The sequence below is a fragment of the Carcharhinus amblyrhynchos genome, chromosome 22, assembly GCF_965287045.1.
Source record: "Carcharhinus amblyrhynchos chromosome 22, sCarAmb.v2.hapA, whole genome shotgun sequence".
Classification (NCBI taxonomy): Eukaryota; Metazoa; Chordata; class Chondrichthyes; order Carcharhiniformes; family Carcharhinidae; genus Carcharhinus; species Carcharhinus amblyrhynchos.
The window spans coordinates 15,394,233-15,414,591 of NC_137345.1; the positions used below are offsets into that span (position 1 = coordinate 15,394,233).

The 20,359-nt window shown below is 43.5% G+C and overlaps 1 protein-coding gene across 1 annotated transcript in view; it reads right to left on the reverse strand.

Annotated features, from left to right (window-relative positions):
- The window catches only part of LOC145356752 (chitinase-3-like protein 1), a 53,739-nt gene extending 34,943 nt beyond the window's left edge, over positions 1-18,796 (reverse strand). Inside the window, exons 1-3 of the mRNA XM_080209620.1 lie at positions 18,652-18,796; positions 2,670-2,862; positions 1,194-1,250 (exon numbers count right to left, since the gene is read on the reverse strand). Coding sequence (XP_080065746.1) covers positions 1,194-1,250; positions 2,670-2,862; positions 18,652-18,796 — 395 coding nt within the window. The remainder of the gene's footprint in view (positions 1-1,193; positions 1,251-2,669; positions 2,863-18,651) is intronic.
- Between the last annotated feature and the right edge of the window lie 1,563 nt (positions 18,797-20,359).

The following is a 20,359-nucleotide window of genomic DNA, read 5'->3' on the forward strand; positions in this document are numbered from 1 at the left end:
CAACCTGGCCGGTTAATAAATCTGAAATATAAAGTGTGTCTAGATAATTGTGCCCATTCAATTATCATCAATTGTAACAAAAAAAAATCTTTGATTCATTGATGTCCTTTAGAGAAGGAAATCTGCCACCCTCACCTGTTCTGGCCTATATGTCACTCCAGACCTATCGAAATCTGGTTGACCCTAAATTCCACTCTAAAATAATCTAACAAACTGTTCATTTCAAATGGCCAACAAATGCTGGCGTTTCCAGGGATGCCAATATCCCATGGAAGAGTAAAGATAAAGCATACACTAAGAATGTAATTATGAAATACAAAGGTAGGGTGGGAGGGGTGGGAATTCTCCATTAACTGCCAGGATTAAAGGGTATGAGCTAAAAGGGGAGGCTGGACAAAGTAGTGTTGTTTTTTCTGGTGCAGCAGAGGCTGTGGGGAGACCTGACAGAACTCTATAAAATTTTGAGAGGGATAGCACCCTCTTAGCACTCACAGAGTTGAAATGTCTAATACTAAGGGGCATGCACTTAAAGTGAGAAGGGGAAAGTTCAAATGAGAAGTGAGGGGCTAGTTTTTTTTTACATAGAGTGTGCTAGGTGTCTGGAACATGCCAGAGGTGGTGGTGCAGACAGATACGATAGGGGCATTTAAGGGGCTTTTAGATAAGGACATGGATATGCAAGGAATAGAGGAATATGGACCAAGGGCAGGCAGAAGGGATTAGTTTAATTTGACATCATATTCGGCACAGCATCATGGGCTGAAGTGCTTGTTCCTGTGCTGTACTGTTCTACGTTCTAAGTAACTGGGATAACAGTCAGGATAAATGATTCGCCCTGTTCAATCCACATGGTCACTAAACAGTTCCCTAATGACAGAACATTAGTAATTTGTGACAATTTTCCTTTGGAGCACACGGACATCTTCCAGTCAGTGGATAGTAACCAACAAATTAGAGTTAAATTCCTCTTAAGGTCACCATATTTTTTGGACTGTCTGTCAGATAGGGGAAAGTTTAACCAGAAGCTTGGAAGTCTACCAGCTAAGTGTCTGCTGCTATAATTCTTTTGTTTAATTGAAAGTGGCCAAGTTAGTTTTATGAAATAATCACAGCAATACTGACATTGACATTTGGAAACTCTCAAATTACTAAACATTGAGATGTAAACAATTTTAGGAAGTTATAACTTTTACCTGCTGGTTCCAAAAATCCAACCTCCATAAGCTATAAGTGTTTTCAGATTCTTATTTCTGTTCAGAGAAATGATGGAAAACATGAATATCAGTATTCCAGTGAAAAAGGGGGGAACGTACATCACCAACATTTAATTTTCAGATGACACAAAATCGGGCAGCATTGTAGGTTGTATTGAGGACAGCAATAAATTTATTGATAGGGTGGATGGGCCAAGCTTTTAAAGTAAGTGTGAGGTTTGCCATTTTGGATCAAGAAATGGATAGATCAGGGTTTTTTTTAGAAGGCATGAAGTAAAATTTATGGATGTCCAAAGAGATTTGAGAGTTCAGGTGCATAGTTCCTTAAAATGCCACAAACAGGTGTAAAAAATAGTCAAGAAGGCCAATGGAATGCTGGCCTTCATATCTAAAGGGCCGGAATATAGGGGTGCAGATGTTATGCTGCAGTTCAAGAGGTGACTAGAGTATTGAAGAGGCAGCTAGGTATAGCACTTGGGGTGAATAGGATCAAAGGTTATGGGGAGAAAGCAGGATTAGGCTTTTGATTTGGACAATCAGCCATAATCATAATGAATGGCGGAGCAGGCTCAAAGGGCCAAATGGCCTCCGCTTGCTCTTATTTTCTGTGTTTCTATTTTCTACAAAAGCCTAGTTCGATCCCACTTAGAGCACTGTGAGCAGGTATGGGTACCATACCTTAAGAAGGATGTTTGTACCTAGAGGGAGTTCGGCACAGGTTTACAAGAATGATACCTGGACTTCAGCTGTTGAGTTACAAGAAGAGACTAGACAAATTAGGCCTTTATTCTCATTGAGTTCAGATGATTGAGCAGTGACCTGATAGAAGTCTACTAAATATTTACCAGGGGAAGACAGGGTGGATAAGGATAAATTGTTTCCACTAGTTGAAGACTCTAGAACCAAGGGCCATAATCTAAAAATTAGGGCCAAACTGCTGAGGAGAGATGTAGAAAACTCTTCTACATGCAGAGAGTGGTGGAGGTTTTGAATTCTCTTCCTCAAATTACACTGAATTCTAGTTCAATTGTTAGGTTTAAGTCTGAGATTTTATTGAGAAGCGGTATCAAAGGATATGGGCCTAGGGCAGATATATGGAATTAGGCCACAGACCAGCCATGATCATATTGAATGGCTAAGCAGACTTGAGGTGCTAAATGACCTACTTCTCTTACTACATTTCTAATTCCTTCACCCATGCAAATAGTACACACCAGTTATGTTAATGATCAGTGGGAGTGACACTTTCCATTCTAGTGTATAAGTTCAGTGGAGTGGAAATAAGAGTGATTTCCTTTGGGTGGGTAGGAGTGGCACAAATCATGGGACGGTAATCTGATGCTGATAATTTGGTTACAGAATTCTTTAAATAGGTTGTTGTGAGAATGATTGTAAATTGCAAAATGGGTCTAAAATGTGTAACCAATGAAGTTCAAAGTGAATGATATGACTCACATATTTTTCAGATCATTAAATCTCTTGTACAAAGGTTCATCTTTCCACTGAGACATGTCGTCTACCGTATTGGCATGGGAATAAACCAGGTGGCTGCACAGGCAAGGGTCAATATTTTCCGGCAAGAACTTAATTTCTGCAAACCTTTGCGGAGACCATTCTAAGTAGTAGCAAAGTAGTGTGTAGGAGAAGACTAAGGTATGAAGAAAAGATTGTAGTTATTTGAAATATTAAAGACAATAAGGTGACAAAACTGAAATAAGACACACATCATGGGCTTTCCTGAATCCTTGGGCCTGATGGGAATAAACATTTGCTGGGGTTTCTAAGAGGATTTTTACTTTTGATCACAAGCAAACTTTTACATTTCTCTTCGAAGTAAATTGTTTGTCTTCAGTGTTCCTGCCAGAGAGTTGAGCACAATGAAGAGAATTAGGGTTTACACCTCCACAATTGTTTAGCAATGAATAATTATTTGCACATTATAATTGTACTGAAAACAAACATGTAACCCCACTCCTCCCAACCACCAAACATACCCTCTCTGTCAGCCATGTTTAGAGAAACTTGAACGACAGACAGGAACAGGAGAAATTGTTAGGAGGAGAGGTGGAAATCCCAGGAGGTGACAGCTGAGAAAACAATCATGTTTGGGAAGTGGATAAGTCACCGGGCTGTAAAAACCTGTCAGTTTTATATAAGTCAGCCTGATCTTCAAACCTTCTCACCAGATTACTCAATCTTCTTTCCCACTGCACACATTTGGAACAAAGAACAAAGAAGATTACAGCACAGGAACAGGCCCTTTAGCCCTTCAACTCTGCACTGACCATGCTGAACTAAAATCCCGGACCCTTCTAGAGATCATATCTCTCTATTCCCATCTTATTCATGTATTTGTTAAGGCGCCCCTTAAAACTCACTATTGGATCTGCTTCCACTATCTCCCCAGGCAGCCAGTTGGAGACATCTACCGCCCGCTCTGTAAAAGACTTGCCTCATACATATTCTTTAAACCTTATTCCTTGCACCATAAACCTATGCACCTGAGTAATTGACTCTTCCACCATGGGATAAATCTTCTCACTACCCACTCTGTCCATGCCGCTCATAACCTTGTAGACTTCTATCAAGTCGCCCCTCAACCTCTGTCATTCTAATGAGAACAAAGTTTCTCCAATCTCTCCTCATAGCTAATACCCTCCATACCAGGCAACATCCTGGTAAATATTTCCTGCACCCTCCCCAAAGTCTCCACATCCTTAATTGTGACTTGAATCCATTAACTGTGTCCACTTCAGTGGAATTCCCCGCTCACTTATTTCATAAACTGATGATGTTTTGTGTGGGAAGGTTCTATCAGAGTTGTCTTCTTATAACACCACTCCTCAATTTACATTTGTGTTTTGTGGAATTTAAAGCATTCATTCTGCTGAACAATTGGATAAGATTAGTGTTGTCACTCTTGTCAAACACTGAAAATCCCAATCAAACTGATGAATTGAATCAGATTTCCAGAGGCAGTCACAAAATTAGAAATAACTCTTGTGGCTAAATTACATATAGCTCTTGGGGCTGAAGAAATCAAGAGGGTATGGGAGGAAGGTGAGATCAGGATCTTGAATTTAATGATCAGCCATGATCAAAATGAATAGCAGAGCAGTCTCGAAGGGCTGAATGGCCTTCCCCTTCTTCTATTTTTTATGTTTCCTTGTAGATTGTTAAGCACCAGAATCGTCTTCATTGTTCCTGCTTTTTACCTTTCAAATTTCCTCTCAATAGTTGTGCGGAATTATTAATAATTTCTTATCTCTTATGTGATCTTAAACAAAGTGATCCAGCAGATCAGAGGGATGAAGCTGTCAATTGGGCTTAATAGGCCCACTTTAGGCCTCAATTAGCATTCAGCAATGCTAGCCTATCCACCAGTACTTAATTGGGCCGAGTCAAGAAGGCCAACCCCATACACTTCCATCCCATTAAATGTATCTTTCCATCTCCAACATACCATTAGCTTTGAATTCCACATCATATTAGCATTCTCTGAACTAATTGAAATGCATGCCTTGATATAAATGAGAAAAATACAGAGACTTACCCAATGAAACATGCTGTGAGCAGATCAAACCCACTAAAATTGAAATAAATAACCAGTTTTATCTCACATCACATTTGTCAAAATTATAATAAATATCTATCAAAGTTAAAGGATCCATTACAAACTGTACTAAATTGACATCATGATTTGGTTATTCTCTGGTGTAAAAATAATATCAATAGTTAATCTACTTCTGTATCTATGATGATGATTTTATTTTCAGATAAATCAAAACGTGAACACATTATGCACATTGACAGATTGTGAAAATCTAATTTGTTTGGACAAGTGAGGATAATTACTGAGAGAAATGTCACAGAAGCTTTTCATCTTGCATTCATCAGGACAAACACAAGAATACCAAATTTCAAATGATCATTGCAGTTTATACCACAGAAGAAAATGGTGACAATTGATTGGCCAACAAGTTGACAGAGAGAAAACAGTAGGGAACCAAAGGCATTCCAAGATCCAGGGAAATATCAAAAAAGGTGCAGTTAAAGGTTAGAAAATGCTATATGTGTTTGCAGGCTGCAGGTATTGCATATAAATGTACACCAATTCTGGAAAGTATTAAGGACTCGTATTTCAAGCAAGGCTGATTATCTTAAATTAGTTGTTAGTGTAGCTATATGTACATTCAGGAAAGTTCAGGAACTGCTGCCCAATCTTTGAATAACACCCAACAGTAGACATTTTATTTTGGGATTCGCCAACATGGGCTGGTTGTGTACAGTCTGTAATGCACCTGTTGTAAACAACTAAAGGAACACGTTGGCCCTGATTTTACTGGGACGGCTGATGAGTGAGACTCACAGAATGACATTCCCCTTTAGCCTCGGGCGCATTCTTATGAGCCTTGAGCGGCCATGCCGATAAGATCAGAGCCATTGTTTCTTTCAATCAGCCAATCACTGGGATGTATTGTTACTGTGAATCAGTGATGGGACAACACTTGAGACATGAAAACCCAATCTGAGATAATTAATTGAGCTTGTAATGTGATTGTGTGATGCTTGTTTAAAGTGGCATACATTCATGCGCAAGGACCCGTTCTCTGCAAACAAAAGGAATCTGTTCAAGACTTGCAAGTCTTTGGTATTTTTCCAGGACCTCGGGGAGCCAATACCTCCCCATCAATTTCTTCACTGCAACGCCTTGGTCAACTAGAGTTGGCTTCCCAAACAATCAGCATCCTTTTCTCCTGTAGTATAAAATGTTTTGATCATTTGAAATTTGGTATTTGGCATTCATGCAGTTGTCCTGATGAATGCAAAATTAAAAGCTTCAATAACATGTCTCTTTTTTCAGCAATTTCAAGCTCTCTGGTACCAAGCATCAACATAAGGATAATTTCCTGAGTGGGTGTTGGCATTGAGGAAACCCATCCAGTCCCAGCACACTCTGGGTAATCAGAGGGATGATGCCCACACAGACAGTGATGCCACATCTTAGTTGAGATGTTAAACTGTTCCATCGTCTGCCTGTTACTACGACACAATGCAAAGAACACCCACATGAATAGATAGAAAGTGAAAATCAAGTGACCTTCTGATGAAAGCAATCATCTGGTTATGAGGCTGTATTTACCACTTCAGATAATCCGAAATGAAAATAATCCAACACAAAATATCCAATACTGACCAGTCAAGAGAAGTGTCTTCCCCATCCTAGATCTTTGAAGCTGTTCAGTCACTGGTTTTGCATTCAGTGGTGCCCTTGATTGTGTCTGAACGAGACTGAATAAAGGATCTGTAGAGGAAATCATGAAAAGTAAGGAATTTATAAAGAGTCAATGAGTGGAATTTAATGGAGGCCCCTGGAGTGGGATTTGGTGAGCGGGGAGCTGTGGAATTGTCAGGACAACTTGAGTTGGAGCCCGGCACCAGGAAAAGAGAAGTGGATCACGCAGGCGGCAGGAGGACAGTGAAGCAGCAACGCCACATGGAAGCAGCAGGAAGGTAATTTAACTCATTAAGACATTCATTAACTGTAATTTACACACCTCTGATTGTAGTTGAATGCAGCCTTTTCAATTGAACGTGTGATGCACGAGGATCCCGTAACTACAGAAACCCAATGATTCAAAGCTAGCAGGGAGCAGACACGCTGTCAGGCTTTGAGTGGATGGTCAGTCAAAGTGGAGCTGCTTTTCATTGGAATGCAGACTTTCATTTGGAACACAGAGAGGCTGAATGTTATTACAGAAGAGAGGCTCAAATCTGAGGCTCTGAGGAACAGAGCTTTAAAGGAAAAGTTCAGCATTGAAAAGCCGAGGGACCACTGCTGGACATTCCATCTGAGGGTAGCTGCCAATGAAGAGAACGGGATCTAAATATGGAAATCGTGCACCCAGTTTTCTTGGACACAAGGGTGCTGGAGGACAGACTCAGGCAAATGGGTGCACTATACCCAGTGTCACCATTACCAGCACTGCGGGAGCAGCAAGAGGTAGAGGCCACAGCTGAATTCAAGCTACCAGAACACCATATGGATTGAAAACAGGTGAGAGACTGAAGTCTGTAACACATTCCAGGGTCTTCAGAATGTGAATGAACTATCTGCAGATGTCCAAGTTTCAAGAGATTGAAGTAAAAATTTAAGAATACGGTACAATAAAGATTAAAGAAGCTTGGACAAAATAAATTTGAAGAACAAAATGAAAGATAAATTGATAAGATTCAGCTCTCTGAAGGGGTTTTGATGCAAAATAGAAACGAGGTAAATTCTTGCAAGGTAAGTACTTAAGTGAAGTGAGGAACAATAGAAGTATAGAAATTTAGGTGATTAAACTGGCGCAGAGATGAGTTCAAAGTGGAGGCATAAGAACATATAGTTCATGCATATGTGCTAAAAGCCTGACTTTTAAACCATTTGAAAGGAGAAGATCAAAAAGGAAATAAGGTATATCAATAACTGTGTAGATCTGTACAGATTTGATTGGCACAATTGTTAGTGCTGCTGCCTCACAGTGCCAGGGACCTGGGCTCAATTCCAGCCTCAGGTGATTGCCTGTGTGGAGTTTGCACATTTTCCCTTTGTCTCCATGGTTTCCTCGGGTGCACCGATTTCCTCCCAATGTCCAAAGATATGCATGTTAGGTGGATTCGCCATGCTTAATTGCCCATTAGTATCAGGGGGATTAGAATGGTAAATACATGGGGTTATGGGTATAGGTCTTGGATAGGATTGCTGTCGGTGCAGGCTCAATGGGCCACATGGCCTCCTCCTACGCTGTAGGAATTGTATAATTTGATTTGATTTGATTTATTATTGTCACATGTATTAGTACACAGTGAAAAATATTGTTTCATGTGCGCTATATGGACAAAGCATATCTGAGAGAAGCAAAGGAGAGGGTGCAAAATGTAATGTTACAATTACAGAGAGTTTGTAACAGTTACAGTAGAGTTTTAAAAGCAGAGAATGAGAGTAAAAGATGGAATTAGAGGATATGCAGGGCACAGCTCACAAGAAGTCACCACACTCCAGTGCCCCCTTGGGTTAGGTATCTGGATTATGTACTGACTGGAGACAGTGAAAGAAGAGAAACATCTGGAAAGTAGTTACAATCACAGCCACACTCAGGTAGAAAGCAGAGCTCTCCCAGAGCGTGAATCATGGCTGGTGTGAGGGTTGTCCTTGTCACTGAGGATTCATCCCTGGAACTGTGCATGTGGCTGGAATGTGTGTGTCAGCTAAGAATGCTGGAACACATGTCTTTCATGAGTGTGGAGTCTGGAGTCTCCTCCTGCCATCCCTCTATCACTAATCTACAGGGAGGTGCAAACCAATAGGGAGAAGGAGCTGCAGTCTCCTCTCTGGGGGCTCCAAGGACAAAGAAAATTACAGCACAGGAACAGGCCCTTTGGCCCTCCGAGCCTACACCGACCATGCTGCCCAACTGAACTAAAACCCTATACCTTCTGGGAACCATAATACTCTATTCCCATCCTATTCATGTATTTGTCACGATGCCCCTTAAAACTCACTATTGTGTCTGATTCCACTATTTTCCCCAGCAGCGAGTTCCAGGCAAACACCACCCTCTGTGTTAAAAAAAACTTGCCTTGTGCATCCCCTTTAAACCTTGCCTCATGTATCTTAAATCTATGCCCCCTAGTAATTGACATTTTTCACCTCAGGAAAGTTTCTGACTATCCACTCTGTGCATGCCCCTCATAATCTTGTAGATTTCTATCAAGTCACCCCTCAACCTAAGTCGCTCCACTGAGAACAAACCAACTTTCTCCAACCTCTCTTCACAGCTAATGCCCTCTATGCGGACAACATTCTGATAAATCTTTTCTGCACCCTCTCCAAAGCCTCCACATCCTTCTGGTAGTGTGGCGACCAGAATTAAGCACTATATTCCAAGTGCGGCCAATCTAAGGTTCTATAAAGCTGTAACGTGACTTGCCAATTTTTAAACTCAGTGCCCTAGCTGATGAAGGCAAGCATGCCGAATGCCCTCTTGACTACCTTCTCCACCTGTGTTGCCACATTCAGTGGCCCGTGTACCTGTATGCCCAGATCCCTCTGCCTATCAGTACTCTTAAGGGTTCTGCCACTTACTGTATATTTCCTATCTTTATTAGACCTTCAAAATGCATTATCTCACATTTGTCCGGATTAAACTCCATCTGCCATCTCTCTGCACAAGGCTTCAGCTGATCTATATCCTGCTATATTCTTTAGTCCTCATCACTATCCTGAAATCCACCCATTTTTGTGTCAGCTGCAAACTTACGACTGAAGCCAGTTACATTTTCTTCCAAATCATTTCTATATATTATGAATAGCAAAGATCCCAGCGCTGATCCCTGGGGAATGCCACTTGTCACAGCCCTCCATTCAGAAACACACCCTTCCACTGCTACCCTGGTTGAAGAAGTGTTACTCAGCTCCTCAGTCAGTGACCTGACCACCTCCAGTATTGCGCTGAAAGAGGAGTCTTGTGTCGGAGTTTCTTAGCATGCAAGGAAACTCCATTCCTGGGGCATCCAGAGGATAGCCATCTACATCGCCTATGGCCAAAGAGACATTGTGATCAGTAGCCTGTCTTCCCCTCAGTTGCAGGTACTGGGACTGTACCTCACTCAACTATCAGAAACAGAAAGATCACACAGACACACCAGGATGGTATGGGTGACCAGTCCCGAGGAAAGTGAGCGCTCCTGCCAGCAGCACATCCCGTCCCATGGGTTTCATAGCAGAATGGGGTGACATCAAGGGGAAATCCCATTGATTGTGGCAGGACCAGAGAATTCCATCTCAAGCAAACAGCATGTTGTCTTCCACTGCTAGGAAATGCGCAGTAGGGAGGCTGGAGAATCTCACCCATTGAATATGTAGACAGCAGAATTTCCAATATGCATACAACGATCCATTTTGTATGTGACTCATTGCCATTTTTGAGCGGGGGATTAGAGTATTGCAGACTGGTGAGGTTAAGTTTCTACGCTGGCCTGTATAAAGCTGCTGATCATTAATAGGATAAGTTTGCACAATTTTTAGAATATTCTCATTACATACTATAGAATCCTGCTTTCGACATCATGTGTGGGATTTTCCAGCCATGCTCACTCCAAAACCAGATAATCCCACCCAAGATCAACAGACCTTTGCAATGGTCTGCCCTCCCCCCACCCACTTTGATCTCCACGGTGGACGGGACAGGCAAACATCCTCCCATGGCTTTGTAGTTGCGAGTACATTAACAGCAATCGTTCTTAAGAACACAAGAACTTAAGAAATAGGAGCAGGAGTAGGCCATCTAGCCCTTTGAGCCTGCCCCACCATTCAATAAGATCATGGCTGATCTGAAGTGGATCAGTTCCACTTTCCCGCTCTCTCCCCATAACCCTTAATTCCCTTGTCTGTCAAAAACCTATCTACTGTGTCTTAAATATATTTAGCGAGGTAGCCTCCACCACTTCAATGGGCAGAGATTTCCAGAGATTCACCACCCTTTGAGTGAAGAAGTTCCTCCTCAACTCTGATCTAAACTGCACCCCCCCCCTTATCTTGAGGCTGTGCCCTCTAGTCCTGCTATCCTTTGGGAAGAATCTCTCTACCTCTACCCTATCTAACCCTTTCATTATCTTATACGTATCTATAAGATCCCTCCTCATCCTTTTGAACTCCAACGAGTACAGGCCCAGTCTATTTAGTCTCTCTTCATAGTCCAACCCCCTCATCTGCGGTATCAGCCTAGTGAACCTCCTCTGCACTCCCTCCAAGGCCAATATATCCTTGCACAAGTGCGGCTACCAAAACTGCACACAGTACTCCAGCTGCGGCCTCACCAGTGCCCTGTACAGTTGCAGCAAGACGTCCCTGCTTTTATATTCTATCCCCCTCGCTATAAAGGCCAGCATACCATTCGCCTTCTTGATCACCTGCTGCACCTGCAGACTGGGTTTTTGCAATTCGTGCACAAGGACCCCCAGGTCCCTCTGTACCGTAGCATGCTGCAGCTTTTCGCCCTTTAAATAGTAATCCCTCCTACTATTATTTCTGCCAAAGTGGATAACCTCACACTTGCTAACATTATACTCCATCTGCCAGGTCCTCGCCCGCTCGCTCAGCCTATCCAGATCCTCTGCAGACTTTCTACACCCTCCGCGCAATTTGATTTTCCACTCATCTTCGTGTCATCAGCAAATTTCGTCACCCTACACTCAGCCCCCTCCTCCAGATCATCTATATAAATGGTAAATAGCCGAGGCCCCAGCACCGATCCCTGCGGCACTCCACTAGTCACCAACCGCCAATCAGAATAGCACCCATTGATACCAACTCTCTGCCTCCTATTAGACAACCAATCCTCCATCCACGCTAACACCTTACCCCCAACTCCGTGCACCCTAACCTTCTGAAACAACCTTTTGTGAGGCACCTTATCAAACACCTTTTGAAAATCTAGAAACACCACATCCACCGGTTCCCCTCTGTCTACCGCACTAGTCACATCCTCATAGAAATCCAATAAATTCATTAAACACAACTTCCCCTTAACGAATCCTTGCAGCGTCTGCTCTATCAAACCATTCCTCTATAGGTGCCTCACTATTTCTTCTTTGATGACGGATTCAAGCATTTTTCCAACTACAGACGTTAAACTAACCGGCCTATTATTCCCTGCCTTTTGTCTGCTACCTTTTTTAAACAGCAGCGTAACATTAGCCGTTTTCCAATCTTCTGGCACTTCCCCGGAATCCAGTGAATTTTGGTAAATAATCACTAAGGCATCCACTATCAGCTCTGCCATTTCTTTCAGAACCCTGGGATGCATTCCATCTGGTCCTGAGGACTTGTCCGCCATCAGTCCCATTAGTCTATCAAACATTACCTCTCTAGTGACAGTAATCGCATTCAGGCCCTCAACTCCTACCATCCTTCTATTTTTAATATCCGGCAAACTATTCGCATCCTCCTCTGTGAAGACCGAGGCAAAAAACTTATTTAAGGCCTCAGCCATTTCCTCATCTCCCACCACTAAATCCCCCCTCTCATCTTCTAAGGGTCCAACATTCACTCTAGCCAGCCTCCTCTTCTTTATATATTTGTAAAAACTCTTACTGTCCTTTTTTAAATGTAGTGCTAGTTTAGCTTCATAGTCTATCCCTCCTTTCTTTATCAACTTCTTAGTCATTCTTTGTTGATTTTTAAACCTTTCCCAATCTTCTAATCGCCCAGTACTTTTAGCCACTCTGAACGCATCAGCTTTTAATTTAATACTCTCCTTTATTTCCTTCGATAACCACAGCTGGTTATCCCTTCTCCAACATTCCTTCTTTACCATCGGAATATATTTCTGCTGAGCACTGAAAAAGATCTCCTTAAAGATCCTCCACTGTTCCTCAGCCATCCTACCAACCAATCTGCGCCACCAATCTACATTTGCCAATTCCTCTCTCATCCTATTGTACTCCCCGCTGTTCAAACAGAGGACACAGGTTCGGGACCCTACTTTCTCATCCTCCAGCTGCATCAAAAACTCAACCATACTACGATGGCTCGTCCCAAGAGGATCCCTCACAATAAAATCCCTAATTCTTTGTGCCTCGTTACACAACACCGGACCTAAGATAGCTCGCTCCCTCGTAGGTTCCGTCACACACTGTTCAAGGAAACTATCCCGACAGCATTCCAAGAACTCTTCCTCAAGCCCACCGCGTCCGACTTGGGTCAACCAATCAATATGCAGATTAAAATCCCCCATAATTATCGCCGTTCCATTTCTGCACGCATCATTTATTTACTTGTTTATAGCCCGCCCCACCTCTAAGTTATTATTTGGGGGCCTATAGACCACACCCATCAGCGTCTTCCTCCCCTTACTGTTCCTTATCTCCACCCACAACAATTCCACGTTTTGCTCTTTGGAGCCTATATCTTCTCTTACTACCGCCCTGATATTATCCTTAATCAACAGAGCTACCCCACCCCCTTTTTCCTCCTGTCTATCCTTCCTAAACACTTGATATCCCTGGACATTCAGCTCCCAGTCCCTGTCACCCTGCAACCACGTTTCTGTAATGGCCACTAGATCATACCCATTTGTGCTGATCTGCGCCACCAGCTCATTCACTTTGTTCCGAATGCTTTGTGCATTCAGGTAAAGTGTCTCTATACCAGCCTTCTTCTGGACCTTATTTGAAGGAACGCTACCAACCTTTCTCATGCCCCCTACTCCCTTTAGTATTGGGACATCCTCAACATTTTCCCGTACCCTCTCTTTTACTTTAGATATTGTAATTTCTCCCACCCCTGCACCCTCCACCACCACCACCACCACCACCACCACCACCACCACCACCACCCCCCCCCCCCCCCCCCCCCCCGCCTTAGTTTAAAGCCCTATCTACAGTCCTAGTTATACGATTCGCCAATGACTCTGGTCCCAGCACGGTTCAGACGAAGACCATCAACTCATAACAACTCTTAACAACTCATAACCATTTACATGTTTACATTAGAGGGAAGAGATGTGGAATTGACTCCATCCTAGGGGGAACAATCTTACCAAAGTCTAAGAGACAAACGAGCATGTAAACAGTAGAGAATCACAGTCATTTTTTCATGAGGTTCTCAGACATGATAGTATGACACCTGTGATTCATGCCAATTGAGGGATTGGATGGAGTCTATTCTCACTGGAAAGCCAGCTGATCACAGAGGGCACAATTATGCATGCACAAATCTCTCAGCATCCTGTGTAAAGTTTAAGTAGAACACTGAAGATCTGTCACTCCCTCCACTCCCTGGATATTGTCCTTCCCTGATCGTTGGCCTCAATCATCCCCTCACCCCTTAGATATCACCCCAATACACCCCATCCTGACCAACTGCTGCCCCAATATCCCTTCCACCCGATCAACTGCAATCCCCATTGCCCTTGCAGAATGCTCACCCATCTTCCCTTAGATCCCATCCCATTAAGGGTCCATTCCTCCCCTTGGTTCTGCCTTTTGGAATTGACAGGGTGCCAGGCTGGTACTGGGCTCACTAATCATATTTAAATTAAGATTATAGTATTTAAATCAGCCTCACACCTTTTGCAGGCAAGATCGTACCGGCAATCCAATTGGTAAGATTGAGAGAGGCATTTGGTTTGGCGATCACAATTGGGAATTATAAGGCTTTAATGAATCAGCAGAATCAATCATACTCACTTATTTAGGCAAAAATTAATAGAATGAAGATTGAGATTACTGGTCTGAATCTCTGGACCACAGTGCAGCGTGGTAGGTCTTGTTCAGATCTTCTGGGTTTGGTTCATTCATTTATGTCCTTATCCTTATGGATCTGTTGTGCATTCATGTCCCTGAATCACGCAAAACCCATTGGTTCCAATTGGTCTCTTTTCAGCCAACCATTATCTTGCACGACGACTGCCCAGAATGAGGTTGAATCTCCTTCCAAGCTAATATCAAATCAACCAAATATAAATTGTTAACTGTTAACAAAATTAAGGCCACCCATGTCCACCTGATCATTGTAAAGGTACACACACATCCTGATTGTGGCTCCACTCTGTCTAGCTTCAGCCAATCATTATCATGTCAAATTTCCACCCTCTTTTTGCATCTTCATTATTTGCACCATTTATTCACTCCTGTTTTCCAACCAAGCATCGACATTCCCTTTTCTTCTTATCTCTCTTTCCTTTCCATCACTGTCTACATTTGTGCTACTTACAGCCAGTTGAATTTTCAATCTTAAATGCATTTAACCATACTCCACTTCCTGTAAGGACTCTACTCTTCCAGTTTCCTCATTCCCACTGCTAACATGATCCAACTTTCAATACTAGCATTTCTGAGAAGTCTTTCCTTTTCCTCAGTGTCTATTCTATTTCACAAACGTCTAACCTTACCACTTCCCTCCTAATAGAGCTATTCGAGGTCTCCCCTTGTCTACACATGCAGTCTCCATATTCAAAGATCATCCAGCACCAGTTTCCTCACTTCCAGTGTGATGTTCACACAAAACACAACTTCCTTTCCACCTGCAGCATTTCAAAGGGATCGTTCCTGCTTCTCAGTCCTATCATCATAAACATCTCCTCCATTTTTGACACAACTTTCAGAGCAAGCACAGACGCTGCAGCATCTGCCGTTTTACCCTTCCTCTTATCATGATCCAAGGCCCCAAACACTCCTCCCAAGTGGAGCAGCAATTTCCTTGTACCTAATTCGATTTTGTATCTTGTTTTCACAGGATTGTTTTCAAACTATTCTGTTTTCAAGTCTTGAACTGCAATAGGTAGCATCCTTTCCTCTGTGCCAGAAACTCCAGGTTCATGTCCCATCCTAGGAGTTGATGGCCAAGAAAGATTTTGTCATATCACAGTCAGACAGGTTGAGTGTGTCAACCTGCCAATTGCTTCCAACTACACCAGTGGCTGGTAGTGAGGGTAGGAGAGACTCCTAGTCAACCATGCTTGATGTGGAATGGTGCCCCTCAAACTGTAGGCCCTTGGCAACAGACTAGTGACCTGTTCCAGGAATTACTAGCTATGGAAACAGATGAAAATCTGCCTTTGTGCACTGTTCACAGTGGTCTCCTTTACACAGCGAAGACCAAATGCAGGCTGGGTAACCACTTTGCCGAACTCTGACATTCAGTCCACAAGCATGAGCCCATACTTCCTGCTGCTTGTCATTTTTATTCTCCACCTTGCTCTCACTCTGACCTTCCTGTCCTTGGCCTGCTACGGTGTTCCAATGAAATTCAATACAAGTTCAAAGTACAAGATCTCATCCTTTGACTGCAACTTTGCAATCTTCTAGATTCAACACTGAAAACAATTTGATATCATAATCTGCAATATCACAGGATTGATAATTTCAATGGATGTTGACCTACATTATCATAAAGTTCTTGCATTGCCAAAGGTGGCTACTTAGCCTATCAAGTCTGCACCAACTCTCCAACGGACCATCTTACCTTGGCCCATCCCTTGTCCTATCCCCCATATTGCCATACATTTATCCCGTTAGTCAAACTTACCTGCACATCTTTGGGCTGTGGAGGGAAACCAGAGCACCCGGAGGAAATCTGCACAGGCACAGGGAGAACATGCAAGCTCCACACAGGCAGTCATCAAAGGCTGGAATCAAATCCAGATCCCTGGCACTTTGAAGCAGCAGTCTTAACCAATATACCACTGTGCTGCACTGTCTCCCAGCATGACTTTTACATGAAGGAAAGATAAGAAAATGCTCTGAAATAATTTTCAAAGGAATTTTGCAAGCTTTTATGATTCCAATACCTCTCCTTATCTATTCATTCGATAGTCTTAGATCTTACCTCAGCAATATCAAAAACAGAATCCATTCCTCTGTTAAGCATTTAAAATCACTTCTATAGAAACAATTAGAGGTAAATAGAAAATATATCAAGGGCATATTTAAGAACATAATGACCATGTAAAGGCTCACAGCATGGATAATAAAATAATTTTAACAATTAAATCACAGTGAAAAGTAAGGACATATCTAAGACAAGGAGTTAATCAAAGAGGAAACCATTACTGCTAAGGTTATGTAATCTGGTTTGGAAGAGTATAACTATTCCAATTTCCTTTCAGAAAAACAGAAATATTGTAGAAAGGTCCTGAGAGAACCCTGTCAATATTCTCCCAATTGTCAAGGAGTTGGATATCATAAAACAGTTAACTTTCCTTATTCAACTGCCCAACAGTCACTCAGGAATTTAAGTATAACATTCTTTTGAATATTGATGGGCACTCTTAAATTTATATTAGCTGTGTTTTTAAAGTTTCATTGGATTATATAAAAGAATGGAGACTACATTTTTATCTTTTATAGTCTTTTACTTGTTCACTTTAAAGTGTTTTGCATATTAAATAGTTTTGTAATGAACTTGTAAATAGATTGGTAAATAACCTTTCTTGTAGTTATTAGCATGCAGTATAAGAACCCACCTCTGTATCTTCTGTAAGCTGGAAGATACAAATTTTGAAGAGAGACCCTAGATCTTTATCATATCCAAGTAGGAAGAACCCGGCTGACAAATTACTTAATAGGCTATCTGAAAAAAGGTAATGGGGGCAATCATACAATTACATCCAGCCGGCCAATGAACGGAGAAAGCAGTAAGATCTGACAAGAGCTGAGAAATCAGTTTCTCTCCTGATTTCTTGCCTCCCCATGGTAGCTGTGGGGATGGTTTGCCAGCAGATATCTGGCAAAGTCAGCCTTCCAGTATGAGGTTGAATAAATTATTTAAATGTCATTTCAATATATTTAACATGCGATTAGTGAGCCGGGACTCAATTGTCAGAGCTCGCTTGCAGGAGTGATTCTCACTGCTGAGAATCAAAGCTGGTCCCCAGCAACGGGAACCAGGCGTGATGGCCTCATCGGTAGACCCGGAGGCCAGTGAGGCCCCACCTGGAAAATTAAGGGAAAACAGAGACTGCCACCCTGTCACTTCCCACTGGGCACCCTGGCAGAGACCACCAGGCACCCTGGCAGTGGGGCAGTGCCAAAGTGGCAGACTGAGGGGACAGTACCTACTGGGGGTGGGGCTAGGCTGGGGATGGGCCAAATGGTGGTGGGGGAACCACTGCGCACCTTGCATTTGTGATCAGTGGGGGCAGGGAGGAAGACCTGCTGCCACTCTGCAATTAGATCGGTCCGGGCAAGTGGGGGGGTTGTGGGGGGTGGGGGGGGGGGGGTCAATCGGTCTGGCTAGTGAGAGGGGTGAGGTCATGGGAATCGGTCAATCAGTGCATGGGAGGGGTACCTATGGTAGTTGTGGGGACAGTCTGCTTTAGGCCATGGAGGTTGGCTGAGAGAGGCAGAGGTTGAGTGACAGACTCTCTGCTCTCAGATCAGAGCGACATGCGCATGTGAAAAATGGTGCCCTCTGCTGCTCTTGGCCAACATTTGGATGATGTATGCCCCACCACCTTCCCTTCTGGCGAGAAGCAGTTTCTTTAGGGGTTTTTTTTGCTCATAAGATAACAGAATTGGAATTGCCCAATTTGGAATTGCCCAAAAAGTGGATCAGAAACTCTCCCATTTTCATGCTTGCCCTGGACTTAGAATTCTTTTTCATAAGACCGCCCCCCCACCACCACCCCCCCACAACACCCCAGCGCCCCCCCCACCCTGCCCCCACTCCCCACCATTATCTCTTAATAGTCATATTCCTTTTTCAGTTCACTTTTTCAGACCAAAAATAAGCATCTGTATGAAGTTACTGCCTTGAGCTCAGGTGAGGGTGCACTGCTGATGAAGTGGGGGCAGCAGAGAATTCTCCACACATATGTTCCCTCCGTATCCCTTGTAATGCCCTGCTGCTATGTCCTTTCTCTTGCAGGTTGACCAGCAGAACAGGGCAAACCATCCTCGTACTCCCTGACCCCACCAGATTCCAGCAGTTCAGAGGGGGACTTCTCCAACGCCACTACTGAAGAGACACCACATTTGTCACACGTGCCTGACACCAGCACGGGTACTCCGACGTCGGTTGGTTCAATTAGAACCATAGAACCATACAGTGCAGAAAGAGGCCCTTCGGCCCATCAAGTATGCACTATCCACAATCTCACCCAGACCCTACCCCCACGTCCCTACATATTTTACCCACTAATCCCTCTAACCTAAGTACCTCAGGACACTAAGGGGCAATTTCAGCATGGCCAATCAACCTAACCCACACATCTTTGGACTGTAGGAGGAAACCGGAGCACCCGGAGGAAACCCACACAGACACGAGGAGAACATGCAAACTCCACACAGAAAGTAACCCGAGCCAGGAATTGAACCCAGGTCCCTGAAGCTGTGAAGCAACAGTGCTAACCACTGTGCTACCGTGCCGCTTCTGGGTCACTGACTGATGAGCAACTCACAGCTGAAGATCCATAGTAGTTGGTGGCAGAGCTGTGTCAGGGAACTGATTCTCGGAAGGATGCCGGAGCCAGATGCTGAGCCCCTTGCCGGTGATGTACCATGGGGCCTGGTTGTCCCACAGCTGCGGAAGCTGCAAAGGCAGAGTTACGAGTATCAGAAAAAGATGACAGCAGCCCTCCTCGGAGTGCAAGGCCGATTGGAGGAGTCCCATTGCCTTCTAACTGAGGAGACAGTGCCGTCACTGCACCTAAGTTGGAAGGCTTACACTGTGAGGTTGGTCTGCACAGTGGAGGCCTTTGTGCAGGGCGTGCACTCCATGGCAGGAGATGGCCAGGCTTTGACTGCGTAGTGCAGGCACTGATAGGAGTCCTCATGTATCAGCGGCAGAAGACAGCAAAGCTTCTAGATCTCAATTCCATTGCCCCTGTATTCCATAGAGGAGCACAGGAGCCCCTGGGAACTTGATGGGAAGATATTGGCAGGAGTGCAGCCTGGGGCCAGGTAGCCAGGGGATCCTGGGTGCCTCGAGCCCATTTGAGGCCCCCCTCCCTGTGAGTGACACACTTCCAGCCCCTGACACCAAAGAGGATCGCAGTCAAGCATTTATGCTACATGAAAGCAGGCCGGAATCCTCAAGATCCCGGTTTCTTGCCTTGCATGATCTCACCAGTCCTGGATTTCCAGCGTGATGAGTCTTATGCCCAAGAAAGGGAGGGAGTACTTTAATCGACAGGGCCAGTGGGGTGGGGGGATGTCATGGTCGACTGGGGGTATGGGGGTGAGGTGGGCTAGGCAAGGTGATCAGCTCGGGGCAGGAGCTGCACGCTCTGTGATTAGAGAATGAAACAGAGGGAATGTTTATCTGCCCACAAGGGAATTTTTATGTTGAAAGTGATATTGGAAATGTTAAACCTGCTATTCCTTTTGTACATTTTTAAGATAATTTCTCATCTCCCTGAGATTAAGAGGTTTTATCATAGAGGAAGGGACACAGATGCCATTTGTTGCCAACTCTTATAATCTGTTTCCTATCATTTGTTTTGTTTAAGGTGATTATGGATGTCAGTAATGTGGAACTTGCTGTTCACTGTGAAATATTAATGCATTATTTCTAACTTGTGGCTCCACTGATCTGTTGGAATTGTTCCACGATATCTTTGCAATGATAAGAAATGTATTTATATGGAAAACTAACAGTG